At 40.8% G+C, this 23,862-nt stretch overlaps 1 protein-coding gene across 3 annotated transcripts in view; it reads right to left on the minus strand.

The window, feature by feature from the left end:
• ZC4H2 (zinc finger C4H2-type containing) overlaps positions 1–23,862 on the minus strand; it is a 116,240-nt gene that overhangs the window by 59,407 nt on the left and 32,971 nt on the right. The window contains exon 1 of one of the 3 annotated variants that reach the window (XM_032255801.1): positions 2,565–2,759. The exons of 1 other annotated variant lie outside the window; for it this stretch is intronic. In XM_032255801.1, coding sequence (XP_032111692.1) covers positions 2,565–2,617 — 53 coding nt within the window. In that variant the 5' untranslated portion in view covers positions 2,618–2,759. Of the gene's footprint in view, positions 1–2,564; positions 2,760–23,862 lie in introns of those variants that run through there. One more of the 3 variants, XM_032255804.1, reaches the window with a different exon arrangement.

Consider the following 23,862-nt stretch of genomic DNA (forward strand, 5'->3'; position numbering starts at 1 on the left):
GATATTATTACTGGACATAGATTTCTGGGTTGTCACTTCTTTCTCTTCAGCATTTAAAAAATGCTAGGGCATCATCAGTTTCTCATGATAAATCCGCCATTCTAATTTTTTTTTCCTTTGTAGAATTGTTTCTCTTCAGTTGCTTTGAAGAAGTTTAATTTTTCTTTCATTTTCAGAAGATTGATTACAATGTGTCTTATAGTGTATATATTTGTGTCGATCCTGTTGGTGTTTGCTCCTCTTATTAAATCTAAAGATTTATGTCTTTTGTACAATTTGGTAAGTTTTTAGTCATTATTTTTCCAGATACTTTTCCAATCCTGTCCTCTTTCTCCTGGAAATCTATTGGCATGAATCTTAAAGCTTTTGTTATAGTTCCACAGTGATTTCTACTGTTTTATGTTTTTAAACTATTTTTTTCCCTCTGTCTTCTCCATCTTACTGTCGAACATATCCATTGAGTTTTTAGGAATTTTTATGTTACTGTATTTTTCAGTTCTAAAAATTTCACTTTGCTCTTCTTTATGTTTTATATTTCTTTGTCAAGACTATTTATTTATTTAGATTTTCTACATTATCATTTGTTTCAAGTGTATTGTAAACTGATCATTGAAATATTTTTTATGGCAGGTGCTTTGAAATCCTTATCAGATAATTCTAACATGATGTCATCTCAGTATTGGTATCTGTTTATTTTCTCTTCTCATTCAAGTTGATATCTTAATATGGCAAGTAATTTTTGATTAAAAGTTGGATACTCTGGATCTTATTTAAATCTTTTGTTTTAGCAGTCCTCTGACACTATCCTGGATGGAAGACGGACAGTAGAAGTCCAGTTTCTCCACTGTCTCTTAACATCCAGGTTGGGGAGGGGCTCTTTGTTACTGCTGGTTAGAGGTGAAAGTTTGGCCTTCTCTCTAGGCCTTTGCTGATTCCATCCTAGCTGGTTGGGGTGGAAAATCCTAGTTACCACTGGTAAGGGTATAAGTCATGGTTCTCCATGTGGCATTCACTGGGAGAGGTCTATTTTCACTACAGATTAAAGTCCTTGCTCACAACTGGTCCTTCTCTAGGCATAGGGTGCTGGTTCCTTTAAAGCTTGGTGAGAGTGGAAATCTAGGCTTTCCAATTGCAGGCCTAAGCTTCTGATTAGCTGCATTGTTATTATGACAGCTGTACCAAGGTGTCTCACTTTCTAGCTAGCTCCTAATCTTTTGCAAAAAAAAAAAAAAAAAAAAGAAATGCACCATATACCCTCCTCCTTTCCGGACTTTGCCTGGGACATAGAGGATCTCTGCAGGCAGACCAGCAAAATATGGTACTTTCAAGCTGTGTGGCTGTGGGAAAATCACTCAAATTCTCTGGGCCTCTATTTTCCCAGTTGTATGAGAGGAGTAGGAAGCTCACAGGACTCTTGCTGAATGAGCGAAAGTAGGTCAAAAGACCTGGCACACAGGGGCAGGAGGGGGCTCAATAAATGATAGTTCCCTTCCTTTACTTTTCCTGTAGAAGGAGAGATTCAACCCCTCCACAGGAAGAAGGAACCAAGGTGCTTTCCCACCACCAGTAATCATAATGTGTAGGTCTCATCCAGCACTCTAGGGGTTAAATCTCATGATCAAAGTCTTATTTCTTAGAGAAACACGCTTGACCTCGGGTTCTCAGAAAACACTCCAGGGAGACAGCTTGACTCAGGCCACTCTCAGAGTGAGAGCAAAATCCAAAGCAGGGGCTCACGCAGAGAAGGTGAGGTGAAGAAATACCTTGTGCCAGCCCACACTGTTAGCCCGCCTGGCGCTATTGTGTTCTGAGCATGGACAATATCATCGCTTTGCCAAAGCTGCTCCAGGAGTAGCTGGGTGCTAGGCTCCACTCCCGCAACTCCCACTATGCAAGCCCGCCTGTCACCTCCAGCTCCTCGGAGCAGGTGTCGCAATCCCAACATCAGCGCAGTGACCGCGACCCCAATCCCCACTGCTCCCATCCCCCTCCCAAACGCGGGATAGGAAGGAAGAAAGTGACGAGTGAGTGAAAGGAAAACGAGCGCGCGCCATTCTCCCAGCTCCGCCCGCTGGGATTCCTCTGCAGCCCCCACTTGGCAGTCCCCGGCAGCCGCCACCAGCCCCGAAGCGCTGGACTTGACTCTCAAAAGGATCTCCCGAACTCCTGGTTCTGAAGTTGAACAAGAGACTGGAAAAAAAAATCTAGACTCCTAAAGAGCAAGGAGCCAAAGACACCTTGGGACACACAGTACTTTTTAAAAATGTGTCCATGAATGCAGTGCCCTGACCCCCAGCTCGAGAAGAATAAATCTGTCTTGGGACCAACCCCATGTTTCTTTGCTTTTTCAGCCACATCTGGCAAGAGCTCTCCTCTTTCTCTCTCTCTCTCTCTCTCTCTTTCCCTCTCTCTCTCTCTCTTACCTCTCCTTCAAGTCTGTGGTGAATGGGCCCCTTTCCAGCTCCCCTAGGCAAGCAGCCCAACAATAGATAATTAGCCCTATCCCGCAACGAGGTGTAGGATGGAGACGGATAGGGGGTGGAGGGGGACAACGTGCCACTTACCTGATTTCTTTAATGCTTTCCAATTTGCACATGATTTCTTGCTCATCAGCCATACTTTTCACTTTCAATTTCACGTCCCGAGAGATGTACAAATACACCAGCCAAGATACAATAGACACAATGTAGCCACCTCCTCCAGGCTTCGGGCTACGAGCCTGTGCCGTAGGGGCTTGGAGAGGCCTGGGAGCTGTAGTCCGCAGCTTCAGAGCCAGCCCGGCAGCCTGGGGGCCTATAAGACTACAACTCCCAGAAGGCCAAGCGACACAAGCCTGTTTCCCTTCCTGCAGTCGCACTTTAAATCAATTTGTCATAGATAATTATGTCAAAGGTTGTTGAGAGTGCAAAGGAATGGGGATATTCGTCTGGCCGTGTGTAAGAAAATGGGGAAAAATACTCCTGAAGGCAATTGGAAAGATGAGAGAAATACTCATTTACCCCTCTTTCGGGGGCCCTCACACCTACCTCACCCGAAAAAGGTTAACGGTAGTCGCTAATTACGCCTTGGGGATGGAAAGAAATCCTGCCGGGAAATTAACTTGGGAAATGCTGACTGTACTAGCTGCGGTCTGAGGACAAGTAACTTTGGCATTCAAATTAGGGTGTGGCGGGGGTGGGGAAGGGGAGGATGGGAGGAGGGAGATGCTGCAAAAGCTGGCGGAAAGGAGAGTGGGGAGGAGAACCTCGTTAATTGCAGCTACTTACCCATTCAACAAACAATTACTAAGCTCGGACTTTGCCAGTCAATGGAAGAAGTACTGTAAGAGTCACTGGGTGAGGTAGATAAATAAAAGCAAATCCTTGCCTTTGAGGAACAGAAGAGGCTGGAAATTTACCTGTTAATTACAGCACAGTGTGGTGTCAAAATACAGGAATAGATAAAGTGTAACCTTGGGGAGAAGTGGAGGATGTGTATGAGATGTGCAGAAAGCAATTTATGAACAGCCTTTGAGATTTTAAAACTAATGTCTCTCTTTTTCCACTATCCCCTTCACCCTAAGAATCCTCATCACTGACTATGTTCACATGTCTGGTAAAAGTCTGGATGTGGCTATGTATCTGTTTCAATTAAATATGTTAATAGGTTTAGAGTCTGATTTGGTAGTAATTGTCTTTCAAGCCTCACTGAAATTCTAGTTTACAGATGAGGAAACTGAGACCAAGAGAGGCAAAGGACTTGTCCAACGTCACCCAACCTGGCTGAAAGAGAACCACGACTCCTGACTCATGGGCTTGTGCTCTTCCTATGGCCCCACACGACCTGTATCAACCTGCTGCTGCTACCATGGGGTCTGAATGCATCTGTTACATTTCAGCTAGATGGTGCACTCCAATATAGGGTGTCTGCAGAGGGCCAAGTATGTCCTATGCTTCCAATCCACGGATAGGCATTAAGGGAAATAGCAGTTAATCTAGGAAAAGAGGTCTTGGGAACACTTGGAGCTTGGAAGAAGGTTTGTGCTATTTATAACAATTAAAATATCCAAATAAATAAAGGGTAATATGCCTCTTAGCTTCTGCTGGTTTGCCTTTGGCTCCTTGCCCTCTTTGAGAACAGATGTCACAACTGTTCCTGGCTGAGTTTTAAGAATCTAGGCTAGCAATGAGAGGAAGGAAAATGTTGTAGAGAAAGAGGAGGGAAGAGAAGGAAACCGTAGCTTTCTGTCCCTTCTTCGGAAGCAGCACTTAAAACAGTATCTGGAAGCTAAGCTGTTTATTTTTCCATAGTAATGGTTCAGTATCTCTCACTTAATCAGATTTTGCAATGTCTAAAACAATATTTAGGATATGGGTTAGCAGTGAGTTCTAATGCATGATTTTATTTAAAGAACTGATTGATTTGAGGTGGTAGAAATAAAAAAATATATATTAGTTTTATCAGGGCCAGTATCATTTTTATTGCTAAGAAACAGGTAAGGCAGGCAGGGTATGTTGGAGTAAATACCGTTAAAATGCAAGAAATTAGCAAAAGGGAAGCCAGTCATTCTCTTGTTAGCATGATTATGCTTTCAGGGTATAGATCAAGATTTTAAAAATAGAGGCCAGAATATTGAATTCACAGATCTTTCTTTGTATGTCAACAGTGAACTAAACTATGAGGAGGCAGAGATGCAACAACAGCCTTGGTTGTGAATTGCCTTTCAAAAATTTGTGCAAATTACTTATTAAATTTCTCATCATATTTTTAAATCAGCATTTCTAAGAGAAAAATAAGCCAAAAGTTTTCAGCCCAAAAATGTTTATTGTGTACTTATTATATGTCAGGAACCATTGAGGTTTCAGTGAAGATTTTATAGTAGACACGACACACATGGGCCCTGCCCTCACCAAACTTACCGTTTAGTAAGAGACCAGCTATTACAAAGATCACATATACATATATAGCTATACCTAGCAATCAGGGCTTGAAAGAAGTCCAAGTTCTGTGAGCACACACATAAGTGGAGAACCAACTTAGTCCTGAGAAGTGAGCAAGGAGTCAGGGAAAAGTTTCCTGAACAAAACTAGGCAGGAAGGGAGAGAAAGGGAGGAAAAGAGCAGGAGGCATTGAGGATTTATTCATGCAAACAGCTAACAAATATTTACTGGACACTTACTACGTGCAAGACACCCTTCTACATTCTACTGATATATAGTGCTTTGCATGTATTAAGTTAGTTTAATCCTTACAAAAACTTCACAGGAAGAATATATTTACTATTATCCTTATTTTACAGAAGAGGAAGCTGAGGCAAAGAGAAGTTAAGTAACTTGCCCAGAGTCACAGAGCTCGTAAGTGGCAGAACTGAGATTCAAATTTAGGTAGTCTGCATCCAGAAGCCATGCTCTCATCTACTATGTTCTATTACTTATCTAAAATTCCAGTTCTCAGAAAGTATATATTCCAGTAGGAGGAGCCAGATAATAATGACAGAAAAGAAAAAAACCAAATAAACATAATAATATTAGGGGGAGATAAGTCCATAAGACACTAATTGAGGATAATAGGATAGAATGGTGGCAGGAGGGAGAATGTTTTAGTTAGGATGATCGGGGAAGGCTGCTGTTCAGAGATGACATTGTATTGGAGACCTAAGGAGTTGTCTATACAATGATCTGGGGGAAGAGTGTTCCAGGCAGAAGGAGTAGCCAGTGTGAGGTTCCTGTGTCTGAAAATACTTAGCATGTGAAAAAAAAGTACGCAGGTCTCTGGCTGATTAAGGGGAGCAGAATTAGACTGAGGAGACAGGCAGGAAAAAACAGGGTCTTGTAAACCCTGGTGATGAGTTTGGGTTTTATTCTAATTACAATAGGCAGACATTGAGGGTTTTAAGCAGGGGAGCAGCATGATCTAGTTTTTGAACATCACTGCCTGCTGTGAGAACACATTTTACTGGGGCAAAAGTGGAAGCCAGAAAACCAGTGAGAAAACTATTACAGTTGTCCAGGAAAGAAATGATGATGGCTTGAATTACAGTAGTAATAGCAGATATGAAGAAAAATGGCCTGATTGGAAACATATTATTGGACACAAAACTGATATGATTAGCTCATAGATGGGATGGAGAGGTACAGAGGGAGAGATAGGGCATCTAAAATGACTCCTGGATTTTTGGGTTCCGTAATAAGGTCAGTGCCATTCACTGAGACAGGAAAGACTGAAAGAGAACCATAGAGTGTTAGAACTGGAAGGCACTCACATGTGGTACACAGAAAAACAAAAGAACAGAAAGGGTAATTGACCTCCCTGGGTTAGGGAGGTAGGAGCTGAGATAGGTAATCTCATTCTTCACACTTTTTCAGAAAATTTTCATGTTTTCTATTGCTTCAGTCCTTCAGCTGGGATGTTGAGGCGTGTGTTTGAAGCCTTAACTTTGAAGATTCCCCCAGGAGATGGGAGTTGTGGGCGATTAGCTAGAATTGTACGTTTCAGCTGAGATTCTTGCTGTTTTTGATGGCTTTATGTCATTAAACTTTCACTCCTCTATTTGTCACCTATCCAATGTCACTGACTTAGATCCCCCAAATGCAAAGTTCAGGGAACAAAGATCTGGCAGTGGGAGTAGGGGAGTTCCACTTTTCCCCTCTCCAAGTTTGTAAACCCTAGTATAAAAAATCCTATCATAAAAGCAGTCTAGTGTACATCTACTGAGTTTTCTAAGTAAATTTTCACCCACTCCCTCCAGCACTCAAGGGAGGTGAAGACATACTGACTTGTGAATCCAAGACCTTGGATTCAAATTCTAGCTCTGATATCACTTCCCTATGTGTCTTTGGGCAAGTCCCTTCCCCTACTAGGCCTCAGCCTTCCCATCTGTAAAATCATAGGATGGAACTCTCTAATGCTCCCTGAAATATAAAAGAAAATAACTAGCAAAGGGCCTATGGTTAAAAACCCTTTCTGTAAGCCAAACAATATGTGAACCTAGGGTCCTCTCTGGTTTGTTTCCCCATGTCATTCATCCCCCCAACTCCCTAGTAGGTATGAGTCATTTAACCCACTGGCCCTTGTCCTTTTCTATTTATCCTGTTCTGAAGGATGCAGTGATTTTCTAATTTCCTTGAACTTTCTCATTATGTGCTTGTTCCCACAGCACTTGCATTCTGATCAGGAGAGGCAAGAAATCATTTCAACCACTATTTTTGTTGCATTTATTCCTTAAATAAATACATACAGGTTTTCTAAATCTGAATGTGCTTTTATGGATCAGCCTCCATGAATAGGCAGGCTAAGGAAGAAGGAGAGCTGTGTTCAGAGATGTGTTGTGCCCTCTGTGGGCCTCAGTTCTCTCATATACAGACTAATAACACATTGGGTGATGAACTCTTAAGCCTGCTCTGGTGTTGAAATTCCATGATTCCATTTTTCACCAGGTATGCTTTTGAAAAATTGATCAACTTACTGGGAACATTTGCCACCAATTCTTTCCTCATTCGTTTCTCACTTACTCATAATCACTCAACTGGAAGGAAGAGGCAGGAGACTGGGGTTCTCTGACTTGCTTTGCCATTAACTCCCTGCATGACTTTGTGCAGGTCTTTTCACTTTTCTGGGCTTCTGTTATCCCATCTTTAACATGAAGGCGTTGGACTAGCTCTGGTACTCTAACTCTGTCATTTGGGGATCCTATGATGTTGTGATTGGGTATCCTTTAGGAATACTGGGCAGCCAAAGGAGCTAAACAACTATCATTATAATTTCCCTGATTCCTTAGATATTCCACTCCCCATAAACACAGAAGCTAGTAATGGTCAGAAGGATTTTCCAAGACTTTCTGTGTTCTGCTGTGTGTGAATATGTTCCCTGCCATATCAAATGCTTTCATGTATGTTTCATTTTTGCTGCAACCTCATTGGCATTTATGGTAGCAGAGCAACAACAGGCTGGCTGCCAGCCTCAGTCTGTGCTGCTCTCAAGGGAGACGGTCAGAGCCATGTTCCCAGGGTGACAACACACAGAGATAGGGTTGCTTCCCTTGGCTTTTAAGCCATAGCACTGTTCTCACTGCCTTCTTTTCTAAGTGCATTTCTCTTTGTTTAGCTCATTTTTCTTTCTTTTCCTTCTCCTGACCCCAAAACAGAAGCAATCTCTAAGTCACTGACTTGGAATCTCTTTTCTTTTGCTATTTCCCTCAGATAACTGACAGCACACCCTCCCCTCTCCTTCAATTCACACCTCTTTAAGAGTGACCAAAACTGATTGTCTAGCTCCAGTGACCTTCCATTTCTAACGGCCTATTTTATATCACCAGAACTAAGTATGGGATTGGGTTTCCAAAAGGACTGAGTCTTACCAGGTTCCCTGCACATCTTTCCCAGGCTGGGCTACTTTAGAACTACTCATAGGGTCGTTGTCCCCCTCATAGAGCTGTTTAATGATTAAATGACAAGAGATAAGGTATAAGAAAGCACCTAGCACATTGGTTGAAATATAATAGGCACTCAGTACAGGTTAATATCCTTCATCCTTCTCACCACTTCCCCTAATTCTCAGAGTCATTTTGAGAACCCCAATTTGGAGATAATTCAGTGAATAGAAACAGGAGTGGAGCATGAAAAACTTTAAGTTGTCTTGATTTAGACTTGAGAAGACAATGACAAAGGCTTCATTTAGAGATCTCAAAATGGACAGGGCAGAATTTGATGTGAAAGTTGTACCCATTGTTTCCCCTGAGTCTGGGCAAAAATGGCTTCAATTATAGTAAAGGCTTTAGAGGGTTGATAACTTATAAAGCCATGATGACAGATAAGCAACCCCAAAGGAAAAGATGGACAGATTCAATTGTATAAAGATTAAAAATGTATGATGAAAAGTGATACCCATAAAATAAAAATGAAACAGACTGGGAAAGTAAAAATAACTCATAAATCTTAATATTGCTCTACCCATGGGTTGGTTACATTGTAAACAATATACCAAACCTTATGACTATGAATGAAAGATGTGGTATCTGCAAGTAAATGGACTGAGGGAGAAGTGGGAAGGCAGATGTCCTTCTGGGCCTTCAAAATCCCCTTGCATAGATCACATATAATTGCTTAGCTTGACTTCCCAGATAGCCCTTCTTTTCCTAGCACAGGTAGCAGTATGCATAGTGGTGAGGCACCCAGACTCTTCAGATAGGCAGCCTGAGTTCACCTCTGGTCTCTACTATTTTTAGCGATCTGACTCAATGGCAAATAACTTCCCCTCCATGGGTTTTGGTATTCTCATATGGAAAATGGAAATGATAGTAATTGTAACTAACTCTTAGAGTTGTGATTAAATCGAGTAAATATATGGAACTGGCTAAAATGGCGTAATAAATACTACAAAAGTGTCTGCTATTATTAAGATGGATATTCTTCAATAAACTTTCTAGTTATCTTCTTGTTTTCCATCATTGGCAGCCTAGCTCCCTTACCAGACATGTTCCCATTATCCTCTAAATCATAAGACTTGAAAAGGATTGTGCTTATCTACTGGGGAAGGAAAATACTAAATAAATGCATTATAGATATGGCTTATCTGTCATTAAATTGAGAATATAACAAATGTAAACGTCTGACATTATTTAAAAATAGGAAAATCATGTTACCAGTAATGCAAAATGACTATAAAGGATGGGCATGGAGGGGAGATCCAAGATGGCTGAATAGGAACAGCTCTGGAGAGCAGTTCCCAGCAAGAACAATGCAGAGAATGAGTGATCACTGCATTTCCAAATGAGTTTTTACTGCCCAGAGACCAGGAGATTCCTGGGCTGAAAAGCGCCATGAGTTTCCAGCATGGCTATTTCAGCAGGCACTGTGGGTTTCCGCACAAAAACTCACACAAACCTAGGCGGCCGTTTCAGCTGGCACCTGGAATGCCTGGGAGGCAGAGCCACCCATTCAACTGAGGCAGACTTCCAATACTGAGGCAGACTGCCATTACTGAGGCAGTTCTAACTGTACCTCTGTAAACAAAACCACAAGGAAGTTTACACAGCAGCTGGGCAGGGCCCACGGTAGCTCAGCAATGCCTCTGCTGACAGACTGTGACTAGACTACCTCCTTGCTGGGCAGAGCATCTCTGAAAAAAGGCAGCAGCACATCAGGAACTTATAAATAAAGCCCCACCTTCCCAGGTCAGAGCACCTGGGAAAAGAGGCAGTTATGAATTTCACTGCAGCAGACATAAATGTATCTGCCCCGCAGCTCTAAATGAAACAATGAAGCTCCCAGCACAGCACTTGAGCTCCTATAAGGGAAAAGACTGTCTCCTTAAGCAGCTCCCTCATCCCCATATATAGAAAGAGACACCTCATAAAGGAAAGCTCAGGCTGACATCTGGCAGGTACTCTTCTGAGACGAAGACAAGAGAAGAAGAAACTGGCAGCAACCCTAACTATTCTGCAGCCCCTGTGGGTGATCCCAAGGCAAGCAGGATCTGGAGTGGACCTCCAGCAGTCCTGCAGCAGAGGGGCCTGACTGTTATAAGGAAAACAAAAAAACAGAAAGAAATAGCTTCAACAACAACAAAAAGGATGTTCACTCAGCAACCCCATCTGAAAATCACCAACTACAAAGACCACAGGTAGATAAAGCCACAAAAATGGGAATAAGCCAGCACAAAAAGAATGAAAATACCAAAAACCAGAATGCCTCTCCTCCTCCAAGGGATCACAACTCCTCAACAGCTAGGGAACAAAGATGGATGGAGAATGAATCTGATGAATTGACAGAAACAGGCTTCAGAAAGTGGGTAATGACAAACTTCTCTGAGCTAAAACAACATGTTCTAACGCAATGCAAAGAAACTAAGAAACCTGAAAAAAAGTTAGATGAAACACTAACTAGAATAAACAGCTTAGAGAAGAATATGAACGACTTGATGGAGCTGAAAAACACAGCATGAGAACTTTGTGAAGCTACACAAGTTTCAATAGCCAAATGGACCAAGCAGAAGAAAGGATATCAGATTGAAGATCAACTCAATGAAATAAAATGAGAAGGCAAGATTACAGAAAAAAGAGTAAAAAGAAATGAACAAAACCTCCAAGAAATATGGGATTATGGGAAAAGACCTAATCTACATTTGATAGGTGTACCTGAATGTGATGGACAGAATGAATCCAAGCTGAAAAACACTATTCAGAATAGTATCCAGGAGAACTTCCCCAACCTAACAAGGAAGCCCAACATTCAAGTCCAGGAAATACAGAGAACATCACAAAGATATTCCTCAAGAAGGGCACCCCAAGGCACATAATCGTCAGATTCACCAGGGTTGAAATGAAGGAAAAAATGCTAAAAGCAGCCAGAGAGAAAGGGCAGGTTACCCACAAAGGGAAACTCATCAGACTCACAGCAGATCTCTTGGCAGAAACCCTACAAGCCAGAAGAGAGTGGGGGCCAATATTCAACATCCTAAAAGAAAGGAACTTTCAACCTAGAATTTCATATCCAGCCAAACTAAGCTTCATAAGCGAAGGACAAACAAAATCCTTTACAGACAAGCAATTGCTGAGAGATTTTGTCACCACCAGGCCTGCCTTACAAGAGCTCCTGAAAGAAGCAATAAACATAGAAAGGAACAACCAGTACCAGCAACGCCCAAAACATACCAAATGGTAAAGACCATTGACACAATAAAGAAACTGCATCAACTAATGAGCAAAACAACCAGCTAGCATCAAAATGGTAGGATCAAATTCACGCATGACAATATTGACTTTACATGTAAATGGGCTAAATGCCCCAATCAAAAGACACAGACTGGCAAATTGGATAAAAAAATCAAGAACTATCAGTGTGCTGTATCCAGGAGATCCATCTCACATTCAAAGACACACATAGACTCAAAATAAAGGGATGGAGGAAGATTGATGAAGCAAATGGAGAGCAAAAAAAGCAGGGGTTGCAATTCTAGTCTCTGATAAAATGGACATTAAACCAACAAAGATTAAAAGAGACAAAGAAGGACATTACATAATGGTAAAAGGATCAATGCAAAAAGAAAAGTTAACAATCCTAAATATATACACACCCAATACAGGAGCACCCAGATACATAAAGCAAGTTCTTAATAACCTACAAAGAGACTTAGACTCCCACACAATAATAGTGGGAGCCTTTAACACTCCACTGTCAATATTAGATAGATCAATGCGACAGAAAATTAACAAGGATATCCAGGACTTGAGCTCAGATCTGGACCAAGCAGACCTAAGAGACAGCTACAGAACTCTCCACCCCAAATCCATAGAATATGCATTTTTCTCAGCATGACATCGCACCTACTCTAAAATTGACCACATAATTGGAAGTAAATCACTCCTCAGTGAATGCAAATGAATGGAAATCATAACAGTCTCTCAGACCACAGTGCAATCAAATTAGAACTCAGGATTAAGAAACTAACTCAAAACCGCACAACTTCATGGAAACTGAACAACTGGCTCTTGAATGTTGACTGGATAAACAATGAAATGAAGACAGAAGTAAAGATGTTCTTTGAAACCAATGAGAATAAAGGCACAACATACCAGAATCTGTGGGACAAATTTAAAGCACTGTCTAGAGGGAAATTTATAGCAATAAATGGCCACATGAGAAGCGAGAAAAGATCTAAAATCAACACCGTCATCAAAATTGAAAGAGCTAGAGGAGCAAGATCTAAAAAATTCAAAAGCTAGCAGAAAACAAGAAATAACTAAGATCAGAGAAGAGCTGAAGGAGATAGAGACAAAAAAAAAAAAAAAAAAAAAAAAAAAAAACAAAAAAAAACCTTTAAAAAAATCAATAAATCCGGGAGCTGGTTTTTGAAAAGATCAACAAAATAGACAGATCGCTAGCCAGATTAATAAAAAAGAAAAGAGAGAAGAGTCAAATAGATGCAATAAAAAATGATAAATGGAATATCACCACCAATTCCACAGAAATACAAACTACCATCACAGATTACTATAAACAACTCTGTGCACATAAACCAGTAAACCTGGAAGAAATGGATACATTCCTGAACACTTGCAACCTCTGAAGCCCAAACCAGGAAGAGTTGAAACCCTGGATAAACCAATAACAAAGGCTGAAGTTAAGGCAGGAATTAATAATGGGATCTAATTAAAGTCCAGAGCTTCTGTACAGCAAAGGAAACAATCATTAGAGTGAGCCAGCAACTAACAGAATGGGAAAAAATTTTTGCCATATACCCATCTGACAAAGAGCCGATATCCAGAATTTACAAAGAACTAAAACAGATTTACAGGAAAAAAACAAACAAGCCCATTCAAAAGTGGGTGAAGGCTATGAACAGACACTTTACAAAAGAAGACATACATGAGGCCAACAAACATATGAAAAAATGCTCATCATCATTGGTCATCAGAGAAATGCAAATCAAAACTACATTGAGATACCATCTCATGCCAGTTAGAATGGCGATCATTAAAAAATCTGGAGACAACAGATGCTGGAGAGGATGTGGAGAATTAAGAACAGTTTTACACTGTTGGTGGGAGTGTAAATTTGTTCAACCATTGTGGAAGACAGTGTGGCGATTCCTCAAGGACCTAGAAATAGAAATTCCATTTGACCCAGCAATCCCATTACTGGGTATATATCCAAAGGATTATAAATTGTTCTATTATAAGGACACATGCACACGAATGTTCATTGCAGCACTGTTTACAATAGCAAAGACCTGGAACCAACCCAAATGCCCATCAATGATAGACTGGACAGGGTAATTGTGGCACATGTACACCATGGAATATTATGCAGCCATAAAAAATGATGAGTTCGTGTCCTTTGCAGGGACATGGCTGAACCTGGAAACCATCATTCTCAGCAAACTGAAACAAGAACAGAAAATCAAACATCACATGTTCTCACTCATAGGCGGGTGTTGAACAATGAGAACACATGGACACAGGGAGGGGCGCATCACACACTGGGGTCTGTTGGGGGAAATAGGGGAGGGACAGCGGGGGGTGGAGAGTTGGGGAGAGATAACATGGTGAGAAATGCCAGATATAGGTGAAGGGGAGGAAGGCAGCAAATCACGCTGCCATGTGTGTACCTATGCAACAATCTTGCATGTTCTTCACATGTTTTACCCCAAAGCCTAAAATGAAATAAAAAAAAAAAGAAAGAAAACCAAACATTGTATGTTATCACTCATAGGCAGGTGTTGAACAACTAGAACATGTGGATGCAGAGAAGGGAGTATCACATGCTGCTACAGGAGGGACAGCTGGGTGGGGAGGGATAATGAGGGGAGAAATGTCAGATGTAGGTGATGGGGGGATGAAGGCAGCAAACTACTTTGCCATGTGTGTACCTATGCAACAATTCTACATGATCTGCACATGTACCCCAGAACCTAAATTACAGTAAATAATAATTATATATATATATATATATATATATATATATATATATATGGCTTAGACACTGTTAACTCTTTACAGGTATTCGTTAGTGTGATTCTCACAACAACCCTATGAATTAGGCTCTATTATTATTCTCATTTTAAAGTGGCAGAAACAGAGTCACAGAGAGGTAATGTAACTAGTATAGGTCACCTAGTTAATAAGTGACACCACAAAGGTCAAACCTGGGCAGCCTGACTATAGAGCTCATGTATTGACCATTATGCAATATTTTATATAAATAAGTTAAATAAAATGTTATTATATCTGTGTTGTTCAAATTAGGATATTCTTAGGGATCCATGAAAAGTTTTGCTATATATTATTCAAGTTTCAGAAATTCTGCACTGTTTTTTACTTCCAATTTGTTCTAGTTATCTTTATCATTTTCAGCCTATGAACTTCATGGTTGAAAGGCAGGTTCAGGAATTCACTTCAAATCATGAATTATTATCTGTGATATGCTTTTTTGCTCTGCTTGGCTTTTTTATTTACTGAAGCAGTGTTGTGGTATTAAAGCAATAGAATTTCAACAGATACTTATGGTAGATTAAAGTTTAAAGGTGGCCCAGTAGTAGGTGAAAATATTAGAATCTTAATCCTGTTCCCTTATTTGTCTCTCACCTTCCTCCACAAAAAGAATTTCAAGCAGTTTACACAGATATACACATTGCAAAACAGACTAACTAAAAACAAAGAAAATGAAAGAGGAAATGGGGACAAATTGGAAATAAAAGCATAAAGTAAGCAAAATACAGAAGTGGAACTAGAAAACAAAATCTTACATAACTGCTAGTAGTAACCACAAACCTACCTCAGAGCTTCTTAACAGCCAAAGTTGGAAGGAAATTACAAAATCAGTCATGATTTTCTAGGATTCATGAGGAAAAAAACTAATCAGTTTCTGAGGATTCCCTTGCCATTTAAAAAAAAATTGATTTACTAGGTAATATCAGGAAAATGGCAGAGTAATCAGCTCAATTCCCATCCCTCTGCAGGAACATTAAAAAAACAAGTAGAAACTGTCAGAATCAACTTTATCAGGCTCTCAAAAACAATAGTTTATAGTAACTGAGAACATGTCAAATCAAGAAAAAGGCAACTTTAAAATGGTATGATGTCTTGTGGCGTTTTACCTGCCTTTGCATAACTCCCTCTCAAGCTTAGTAGTAGTGTTTTGTTTTGTTTTGTTTTGTTTTGTTTTGTTGAGATATCATCTCACTGTCACCTGGGCTGGATTGCAGTCTATGCCTCACTGCAGCCTATGCCTCTTGGGCTAAAGTGATCTTCCCACCTCAGCTTCCCAAGTAGCTGGGACCACAGGCACGTCCCACCATGCCTGGCTAATTTTTGTAGAGATGGGGTTTCACCATATTGCCCAGACTGGTTTCGAACTCCTGAGCTCAAGCAATCCACTTGCCTTGGCCTCCCAAAGTGCTGGGACTATAGGCATGAGCCACCATATTAGCTATACTTAGCTACATCTTGAAGATGGCAGCTACACTCTCAGAGTGGGACACTGGTTCCTGGTTCTGGAAGAAGCATAGCAGATCTCACGTGGAAACTATTGTGTAGGTCTGTTCTAACTGTCTGAGGGCTACCTGAAGGAATGATGCGAGGTGCTCTTTTCTGTTTTACCTACCTTGGAATCCACTAAGGCCAGAAAACTCATAAGCACTGCTTAAAAATATTTTAAAGCAAGGCAAACAACATGAAGATGCTTGGGGCAAAATATTACCAATAGGTCTGGGAGAAAAATCTGGGGGAATTTGCTTGGGAAATAAGGACATTCAAAGTATCTGTGTACATGAAATAATTTAGAGAGCCACACTTATGCACAGAACAAGATACTTACTCAGGAGAGACCTGATAAGAGCATAGATTTCCACCTTGGGCTGATCCCTAGGCTCAGTGTTTAAAGGCTAACATCAGGCTAAGTGTTGAAGGAGGGGCCCAGCATAGAGAAAATTTGTAAAGACAGAAAAAGGTAAATTTTTTGTTTATTTATTTTAGCTCCTGGCATTCAAGGAAATATGTCAAAACAATAGGTGCACACAAACTAAGAAACAGAAACTTCAGAAACCACAAACAAGAAATACAGTATCTGTAAAATAGAAAAAGCCATGAAAAAGACTACAATAGTGTTTAAAAAAAAAAAACTGCAAACTCTGAGAAAGAGAAATAATCAGATTTCCAGAGTTACCACATTATAATATTCAAATGTCCAGTTTTCAACAAAAGTGCACAAGACATAAAAATAAACAGGAGAATAAGGGTTATTCAAAAAGAAAATACACAGATCAAAATGCTGGTGACTCATGCCTGTAATCCAGCACTTTGGGAGGCTAAGGCGGGCAGATCATGAGGTCAGGAATTTGAGACCAGCCTGGCCAATATAGTGAAACCTCGTTTCTACTAAAAAATACAAAAATTAGCCAGGTGTGGTGATGTGCACCTGCACTCCCAGCTACTCAGAATGCTGAGGCAGAAGAATCGCTTGAACCCGGGAGGCAGAGATTGCAGTAATCCAAGATCGTGCCAGCCTGGGTGACAAAGCACGACTCAGTCTCTGAAAAAAAAAAAAATCCCTGATGAAGACTAGATATTGAGCTTACCAACAAAGACTTTAACACAGCTGTCATAAATATGCTAAAAACGCTAAAGGAAACCATAAGCAATGAACTAAAGGAAATCAGTAAACAATGTACAAACAAAATGAAAATATTCATATAGGAATATTAATTTTAAAAAGGAATCAGATTTTTCAGCTGAAAAGTACAATAACCGAAATTAAAAAAAAAAAAAATTCACTACAAGCGTTCAGTAGTAAATTTCAGAAGACAGAAGTCAGAATCAGCAAATCTGAAGATAGGACAACTAGAAGTATCCAGAACTAAGAATCACAAAGAGAAAATCATAGAGAAAAACGAATAGAGCCTAAGGAACCTGTGGTACACCATCAAGTGGACCAACATACAATTTTGGGAATCCCAGGATAAGAGAATAGAGAAATGGCAGAAATAATATTTCAAGAAATAATGATCGAATACTTCCTAAATTTGATGAAAGGCATGATTGTATACATCCCATCAGCTCAACAAATTCCACGTATGATAAATTCAAAGTGATCCAAACTGACACATACTATAATCAAATTGTTTAAAGACAAAGACAAAGAGATAATCTTGAAAGCAATAAGAGAAAAGTAACTCATTCTTTATAAGGAATCCTCAATAAAATTAACACCTGATTCTTTTTTTTTGTATGCTATCAAATTACTATCAATTCAAACTAAATTGTTATAAATTTAGGGTAATAAATGTAATCCACATGGTAACCATAAGAAATCTAAAAGTATACTCAAGAGAGAATAAGAAGGCAACAGAAACAGGGCACTTGAAAAAGTCAACTAAACACACAGAAAAGGCAGCAATGGAGGAAATTGAACAATGAGAACACATGGAAACAGGGAGGGGAGCACTACACACTTGGGTCTGTTGGGGGGAAATAGGGGAGGGATGTTGGGGAGTGGGGACTTGGGGACAGATAGCAAGGGGAGAGATGCCAGATGTAGGTGACGGGGAGGAAGGCAGCAAATCACACTGCCACGTGTGTACCTATGCAACAATCTTGCATGTTCTTCACATGTACCCCAAAACCTAAAATGCAATTAAATAAATTAAAAAAAAGAAGTAAAGTCATTACTTATCAGTAATTACAGAAAATATAAATAAAGTCTCAATGAAAAGGCAGAGACTGACAAAATGCATTTGCAAACATGATTCAATTATATGCTGTCTACAAGAGAATTCTTTTAGATCCAAAGGTGCAATCACACAGAAAATGAAAAGATGGAAAATAGATTCCATTCAAATAATATGTAAAAGAGAGCTGGTGTGGCTATACTGTCAGACAAAATAGACAAAAATACTTCTATTATAAGAGAAAAACTAGGACATTATACATTGAGAAAAAGGTCAGAAAGATATTCCACTTATAAACATGTACACACCAAACAGTAGATCCTCAAAATATATAAAGCAAACACTGGCAGACTGGCTTAATTTGTGGCCTAACATATCATCTAGGCTCAAAAATGTCTCATATACACTTGAGAAAAACGTGTATGCTATTGATATGTAGTATTCTGCATGTGTTAGATACAGTTTATTATGCTGTTTAAGCCCTCTATTTCCTTACTTCTGCCTGGATGTTCTATCAATTATTGAAGGTGGAATGTTAAAATCACCAACTATTATGATAGAACTATCTATTCTTCCTTCAATTTTATCAGTTTTTACTTCACATATTCTGATTATCCATCACTAAGTGTATAAATTTTATAATTTTATATTAGGTTTATTAAATGCTTTGTTAACAAATAATATTTTCATTTGTCTCTTATAATCATGTTTGATTTAAAATCTATTTTGTCTGATATTAGTACAACCACCCCTGATCCCTTTGAGTTACTATTGCATTGAATATAGTCTTCTATCCTTTCATTTTCTATTTCTGTCTTTGGATTGAAAGTCGGTCTCTTATAGACAGCATATAGTTGTATTATGTGGGTTTTTTTTTTTTTTAAATCCATTCTGCCAATCTTTGTCCTTTGACTAAAGAATCTGTTTGAATTTAAAGTAATTACTGGTGTGACTGGTAAGATGGCTGAATAAAAACAGCTTTGGTCTGCAGCTTCCAGCGAGATCAAGGCAGAAGGCAGGTTATTTCTGCATTTCCAACTGAGGTGCCCAGCTCATCTTATTGGGAATGGTTAGACAGTGGGTGCAGCCCATTTGGCAAGCCAAAGCAGGGTGGGGCATTGCCTCACCTGGGAAGTGCAAGGAGTTGGGGAACTCCCTCCCCTAGCCAAGGGAAGATGTGAGGGACTATGTCAGGAGGAACGGTGCACTCCAGCCCAGATACTATACTTTGCCCATGGTCTTTGCAACCTGCAGACAAGGAGATTCCCTAGGGTGCCTAAACCACCAGGACCCTGGGTTTCAAGCACATAACTGGGTGGCCATTTGGCCAGACACTGAGCTAGCTGCAGCAGTTTTCTTTTCTTTTTTTTTTTTTTTTCCATACCCCAGTGGCTCCTGGAACTTAAGTGAGACAAAACTGTTCATTCCCCAGGAAAGGGGGCTGAAGCCAGGGAGCCAAGTGGTCTAGTGTACTGGAAACCACCTCTAAAATGTCCAGCAACCTAGGATTCACTGGCTTGAAATTCTCGCTGCCAGCAAAGCAGTCTGAAGTTGACCTGGGACTCTCAAGCTTGGTGAGTGGAGGGGCATTCACATTACTGAAGCTGGAGTAGGCAGTATTCAGCTTACAGTGTAAACCAAGCCACCCAGGAAGTTCAAATTGGGTGGAGCCCACAGCAGCTCCACAAAGCCTCTGTAGCCAGATTGCCTCTCTAGATTCCTCCTTTCTGGTCAGGGAATCTCTGAAAAAAAGGCAGCAGCCCCATTGAGGAACTTATAGATAAAACTCCCATCTCCCTGGGACAGAGCACCTGGGGTAAGGGACGGTTGCAGGAGCAGCTTCAGCAGACTTAAACATTCCTGCCTGCCAGTTCTGAAGAGAGCAGTGAATCTCGGAGCACAATGCTTGAGCTCTGCTAAGGGACAGACTGCCTGTGCATCCTGACTGGGAGACACCTCCCAGCAGGAATTGACAGATACCTCATACAGGAGAGCTCTGGCTGGCATCTGGTGAGTGCCCCTCTGCAACAAAACTTCCAGGGAAAGGAACAGGCAGCAATCTTTGCTGTTCTGCAGCCTCTGCTGGTGATACCCAGACAAACAGGGCCTGGAGTGGACCTCCAGTAAACTCTAGCAGACCTGCAGCAGAGGGGCCTGACTGCTGGAAGAAAACAAACAAACAAACAGAAAGAGATAGCATAAACATAAAAAAAAAAGGATGTCCACACAGAAACCTCATAATAAGGTCACCAACATCAAAGACCAAAGGTAGATAAAGCCACGAAGATGAGGAAAAACCAGTGCAAAAGGCTAAAATCCCAAAAACCAGAATGCCTCTTCTCCTTCAAAGGATCACAATTCCATCCAAGAAAGGGAACAAAATTGGATAGATAATGAGTTTGATGAACTGACGTAAGTAGGCTTCAGAAAGTGAGTAATAATAAACTCCTCTGAGCTAAAGAAGCAAGTTCTAATGCAATGCAAGAAAGCTAAGAACCTTGAAAAAAGGTTAGAGGAATTGGTAACTAGAATAACCAGTTTAAAGAATATAAATCACCTGATGGAGCTGAAAAACACAACATGAGAACTTCATGAAGCAAACACAAGTATCAATAGCTGAATCAATCAAGTAGAAGAAAGGATATCAGAGACTGAAGATCAACTTAATAAAATAAAATGTAAAGACAAAATTAGATAAAAAAGAATGAAAAGGGATGAATAAGCCCTGCAAGAAATATGGAAATATTTGAAAAGACCAAAACTATGTTTGATTGGTGTACCCGAAAGTGATGGGGAGAATGGAACCAAGTTGGAAAACAATCTTCAGAATATTATCCAGGAGAACTTCCCCAATCTAGCAAAAAAGGCCAACATTCAAATTCAGTAAATACAGAGAACACCACAAAGATACTCCTTGTGAATAGCAACCCCAGGACACATAATCCTCAGATTCTCCAAGGTTGAAATGAAGGAAAAAACACTAAGGTCAGCAAGAGAGGAAGGTCAGGTTACCAAAGAAGGGAAGTTCATCAGACTAAAAACAGATCTCTGTGAAGAAACCTTACAGGCCAGAAAAAAGTGGGGACCAATATTTAACATTATTAAAGAAAATAATTTTCAACCCAGAATTTCATACCCAGTCAAACTAAGCTTCATAATTGAAGGAGAAAATCCTTTACAGACAAGCAAATGCTGAGAGATTTTGTCACCACCAGACCTGCCTTACAAGAGCTCCTGAAGGAAGCACTAAATATGGAAAAGAAAACTGTTAGTAATCAATGCAAAACATACCAAACTGTTAAAACCATTAAGAGTATGAAGAAACTTAATCAACGAATGGGCAAAATAACCAGCTAGCATCATAATGACAGAATCAAATTCACACATAACAATATTAATCTTAAATGTAAACAGGCAAAATGCCCCAATTAAATGACACAGACTGGTAAATTGTATAAAAAGTCAAGACCCATCAGTGTGCTGTATTCAGGAGGCCCATCTCATGTTGAAAGACACACATAGGCTGAAAACAAAGGGATGGAGAAATATTTACCAAGCAAATGGAAAGAAAAAAGAAGCAGGAGTTGTAATCCTAGTCTCTGACAAAACAGAATTTAAACCAACAAAGATCAAAAAAGACAAAGAAGGGCATCACATAATGATAAATGGATCAATGAATATAGAAGAGCTAACTATACTAAATATATGTGCACCCAATACAGGAGCACCCAGATTCATAAAGCAATCTCTTAGAAATCTAAAAAGAGACTTAGACTCCCACACAATAATAGTGGAAAACTTCAAAAACCCACTGTCAATATTAGACAGATCAGTGAGACAGAAAACTAACAATGATATTTAGGACTTGAACTCGACTCTAAATCAAGCAGACCTAATAGACATCTAAGGAACTCTCCACCCCAAATCAACAGAATACAGCTAGTGCTCAACTTATGACCATGATTGGGACCGGCAGACCGGTCGTAACACGATTTGGTCGTAAGTTGACCAGGCTATATGTACAGTTAAAATGGTGCATGCAGAGATGGTAGTGCTGTCGGAAGCTGGTCTGCACTGTCGTATGCCCAGCTGGGCAACGTTTTCGCTGCCAGGCGTGGAGCAGTCGTGGCTAGCGATTGTGGTCGTAAAGTCGAATGGTCGTAAGTTGCATAGGTCGTAAGTCGATCAATACCTGTATACATTCCTCTCAGCACCACATCCCACTTTAAAACTGACCACATAGTTGGAAGTAAAACACTCCTCAGCAAATGCAAAAGAATGGAAATCATAACAAATAGTCTCTCAGACCACAGTGCAATCAAATTAGAACTCAGGATTAAGAGCCTCACTCAAAACTACACAACTACATAGAAACTGAACAACCTGCTACTGAATGACTACTGGGTAAATAATGAAATTAAGGCAGAAATAAATAAGTAATTTGAAACCAATGAGAACAAAGACACAACATACCAGAATCTCTGGGACACAGCTAAAGCAGTGTTTAGAGATAAATTTACAGCACCAAATGCCCCCATCAGAAAGTGGGAAAGATCTAAAATTAACACCCTAACATCACAATTAAAAGAAATAGAGGGAGGAGATCCAAGATGGCCGTTTAGGAACAGCTCAGGATTGCAGCTCCCAGTGAAAGCGCAGAGGGTGAGTGGATGCCGCGTTTTTATTGCCCACAGACTAGGAAATTCCCGGGCAGAGGTGCTCCACGCTCGCCAGCGCGACTGTTGCGGCCAGCGCTGTTGTGCCGGCCAGCGCCGGCCGGCGCCGCTGCTCTGCCCCGCGCGGCTGCTTTGTCGGCGCCCCGGAGCCGCGGTTCTCCGTACAAAATACACCGGTCCGGGTGCCCTTTTGGCTGGCGATTGGAGCCACGGGAAGTCGCCCATATGCTGGTTCAAAAAGGGGACTGAGCAGAGAACCAGGACAGTAGATTCCAGGGCAAAAAAAAAAAGAAAAAAAAAGCGCCACAAACCTCAGTGCCGCTGTTTAAGCCAGCGCAGTGAGTGGCCGCAGGGGAAACAAACAGACCCCAGCGCCTCTTCAACAGGCGACTGGAACACCAACTTAAAAAAGGCTCTGAGGCAGGGAGCCACACGATCAGGCTCGGCTGGTCCCACCCCCACAAAAGAACAGCAACCAGAAACTCTGGATTGAGAATTTCACAGCAAGCGCAGCTGAACCCGGGACAGTCCAGCTCTGTGGGGTAGGGGCGTCCGCCATTACCGAGGCAGCCCGCCGTTGCCAAGGCAACCCGCCATTGCTGAGGCAGCCCGCCGTTGCCAAGGCAACACGCCACAGCAGAGACTCCGCCCCAACAGAGGCGGGCCACCATCGCCAAAGCAGTTCTAACTACACCCATATAAACAGGACTGCAGGGAAGTTCACTCGGCAGCGGGTCACAGCCCACAGCAGCTCAGCAAAGCTGCTATAGGCCGACAGTGACTAGGCTGCCTCCTTGCTGGGCTGGGCAGGTCTGAAGGAAAAAAAGAAAAAAAAAAAAAAAAAAAAAGAAGGCAGCAGCATAACGAAAACTCATAAATAAAGCGCTAAATCCCTGGGACAGAGCACCTGGGAACAAAAAGCAGTTTATGAGTTCTGCTGCAGCAGACCTAAAAGTACCTGCCCAGCAGCTCTGAATGAACAACAACAGAGCTCACAGCTCACCATTTGAGCTCCTATAAAGAAAAGACCGTCTCCTCAAGCAGC

This window comes from Sapajus apella, unplaced genomic scaffold (genome assembly GCF_009761245.1).
Source record: "Sapajus apella isolate SASKATOON/1434 unplaced genomic scaffold, GSC_monkey_1.0 scaffold91, whole genome shotgun sequence".
NCBI classification, from domain to species: Eukaryota; Metazoa; Chordata; class Mammalia; order Primates; family Cebidae; genus Sapajus; species Sapajus apella.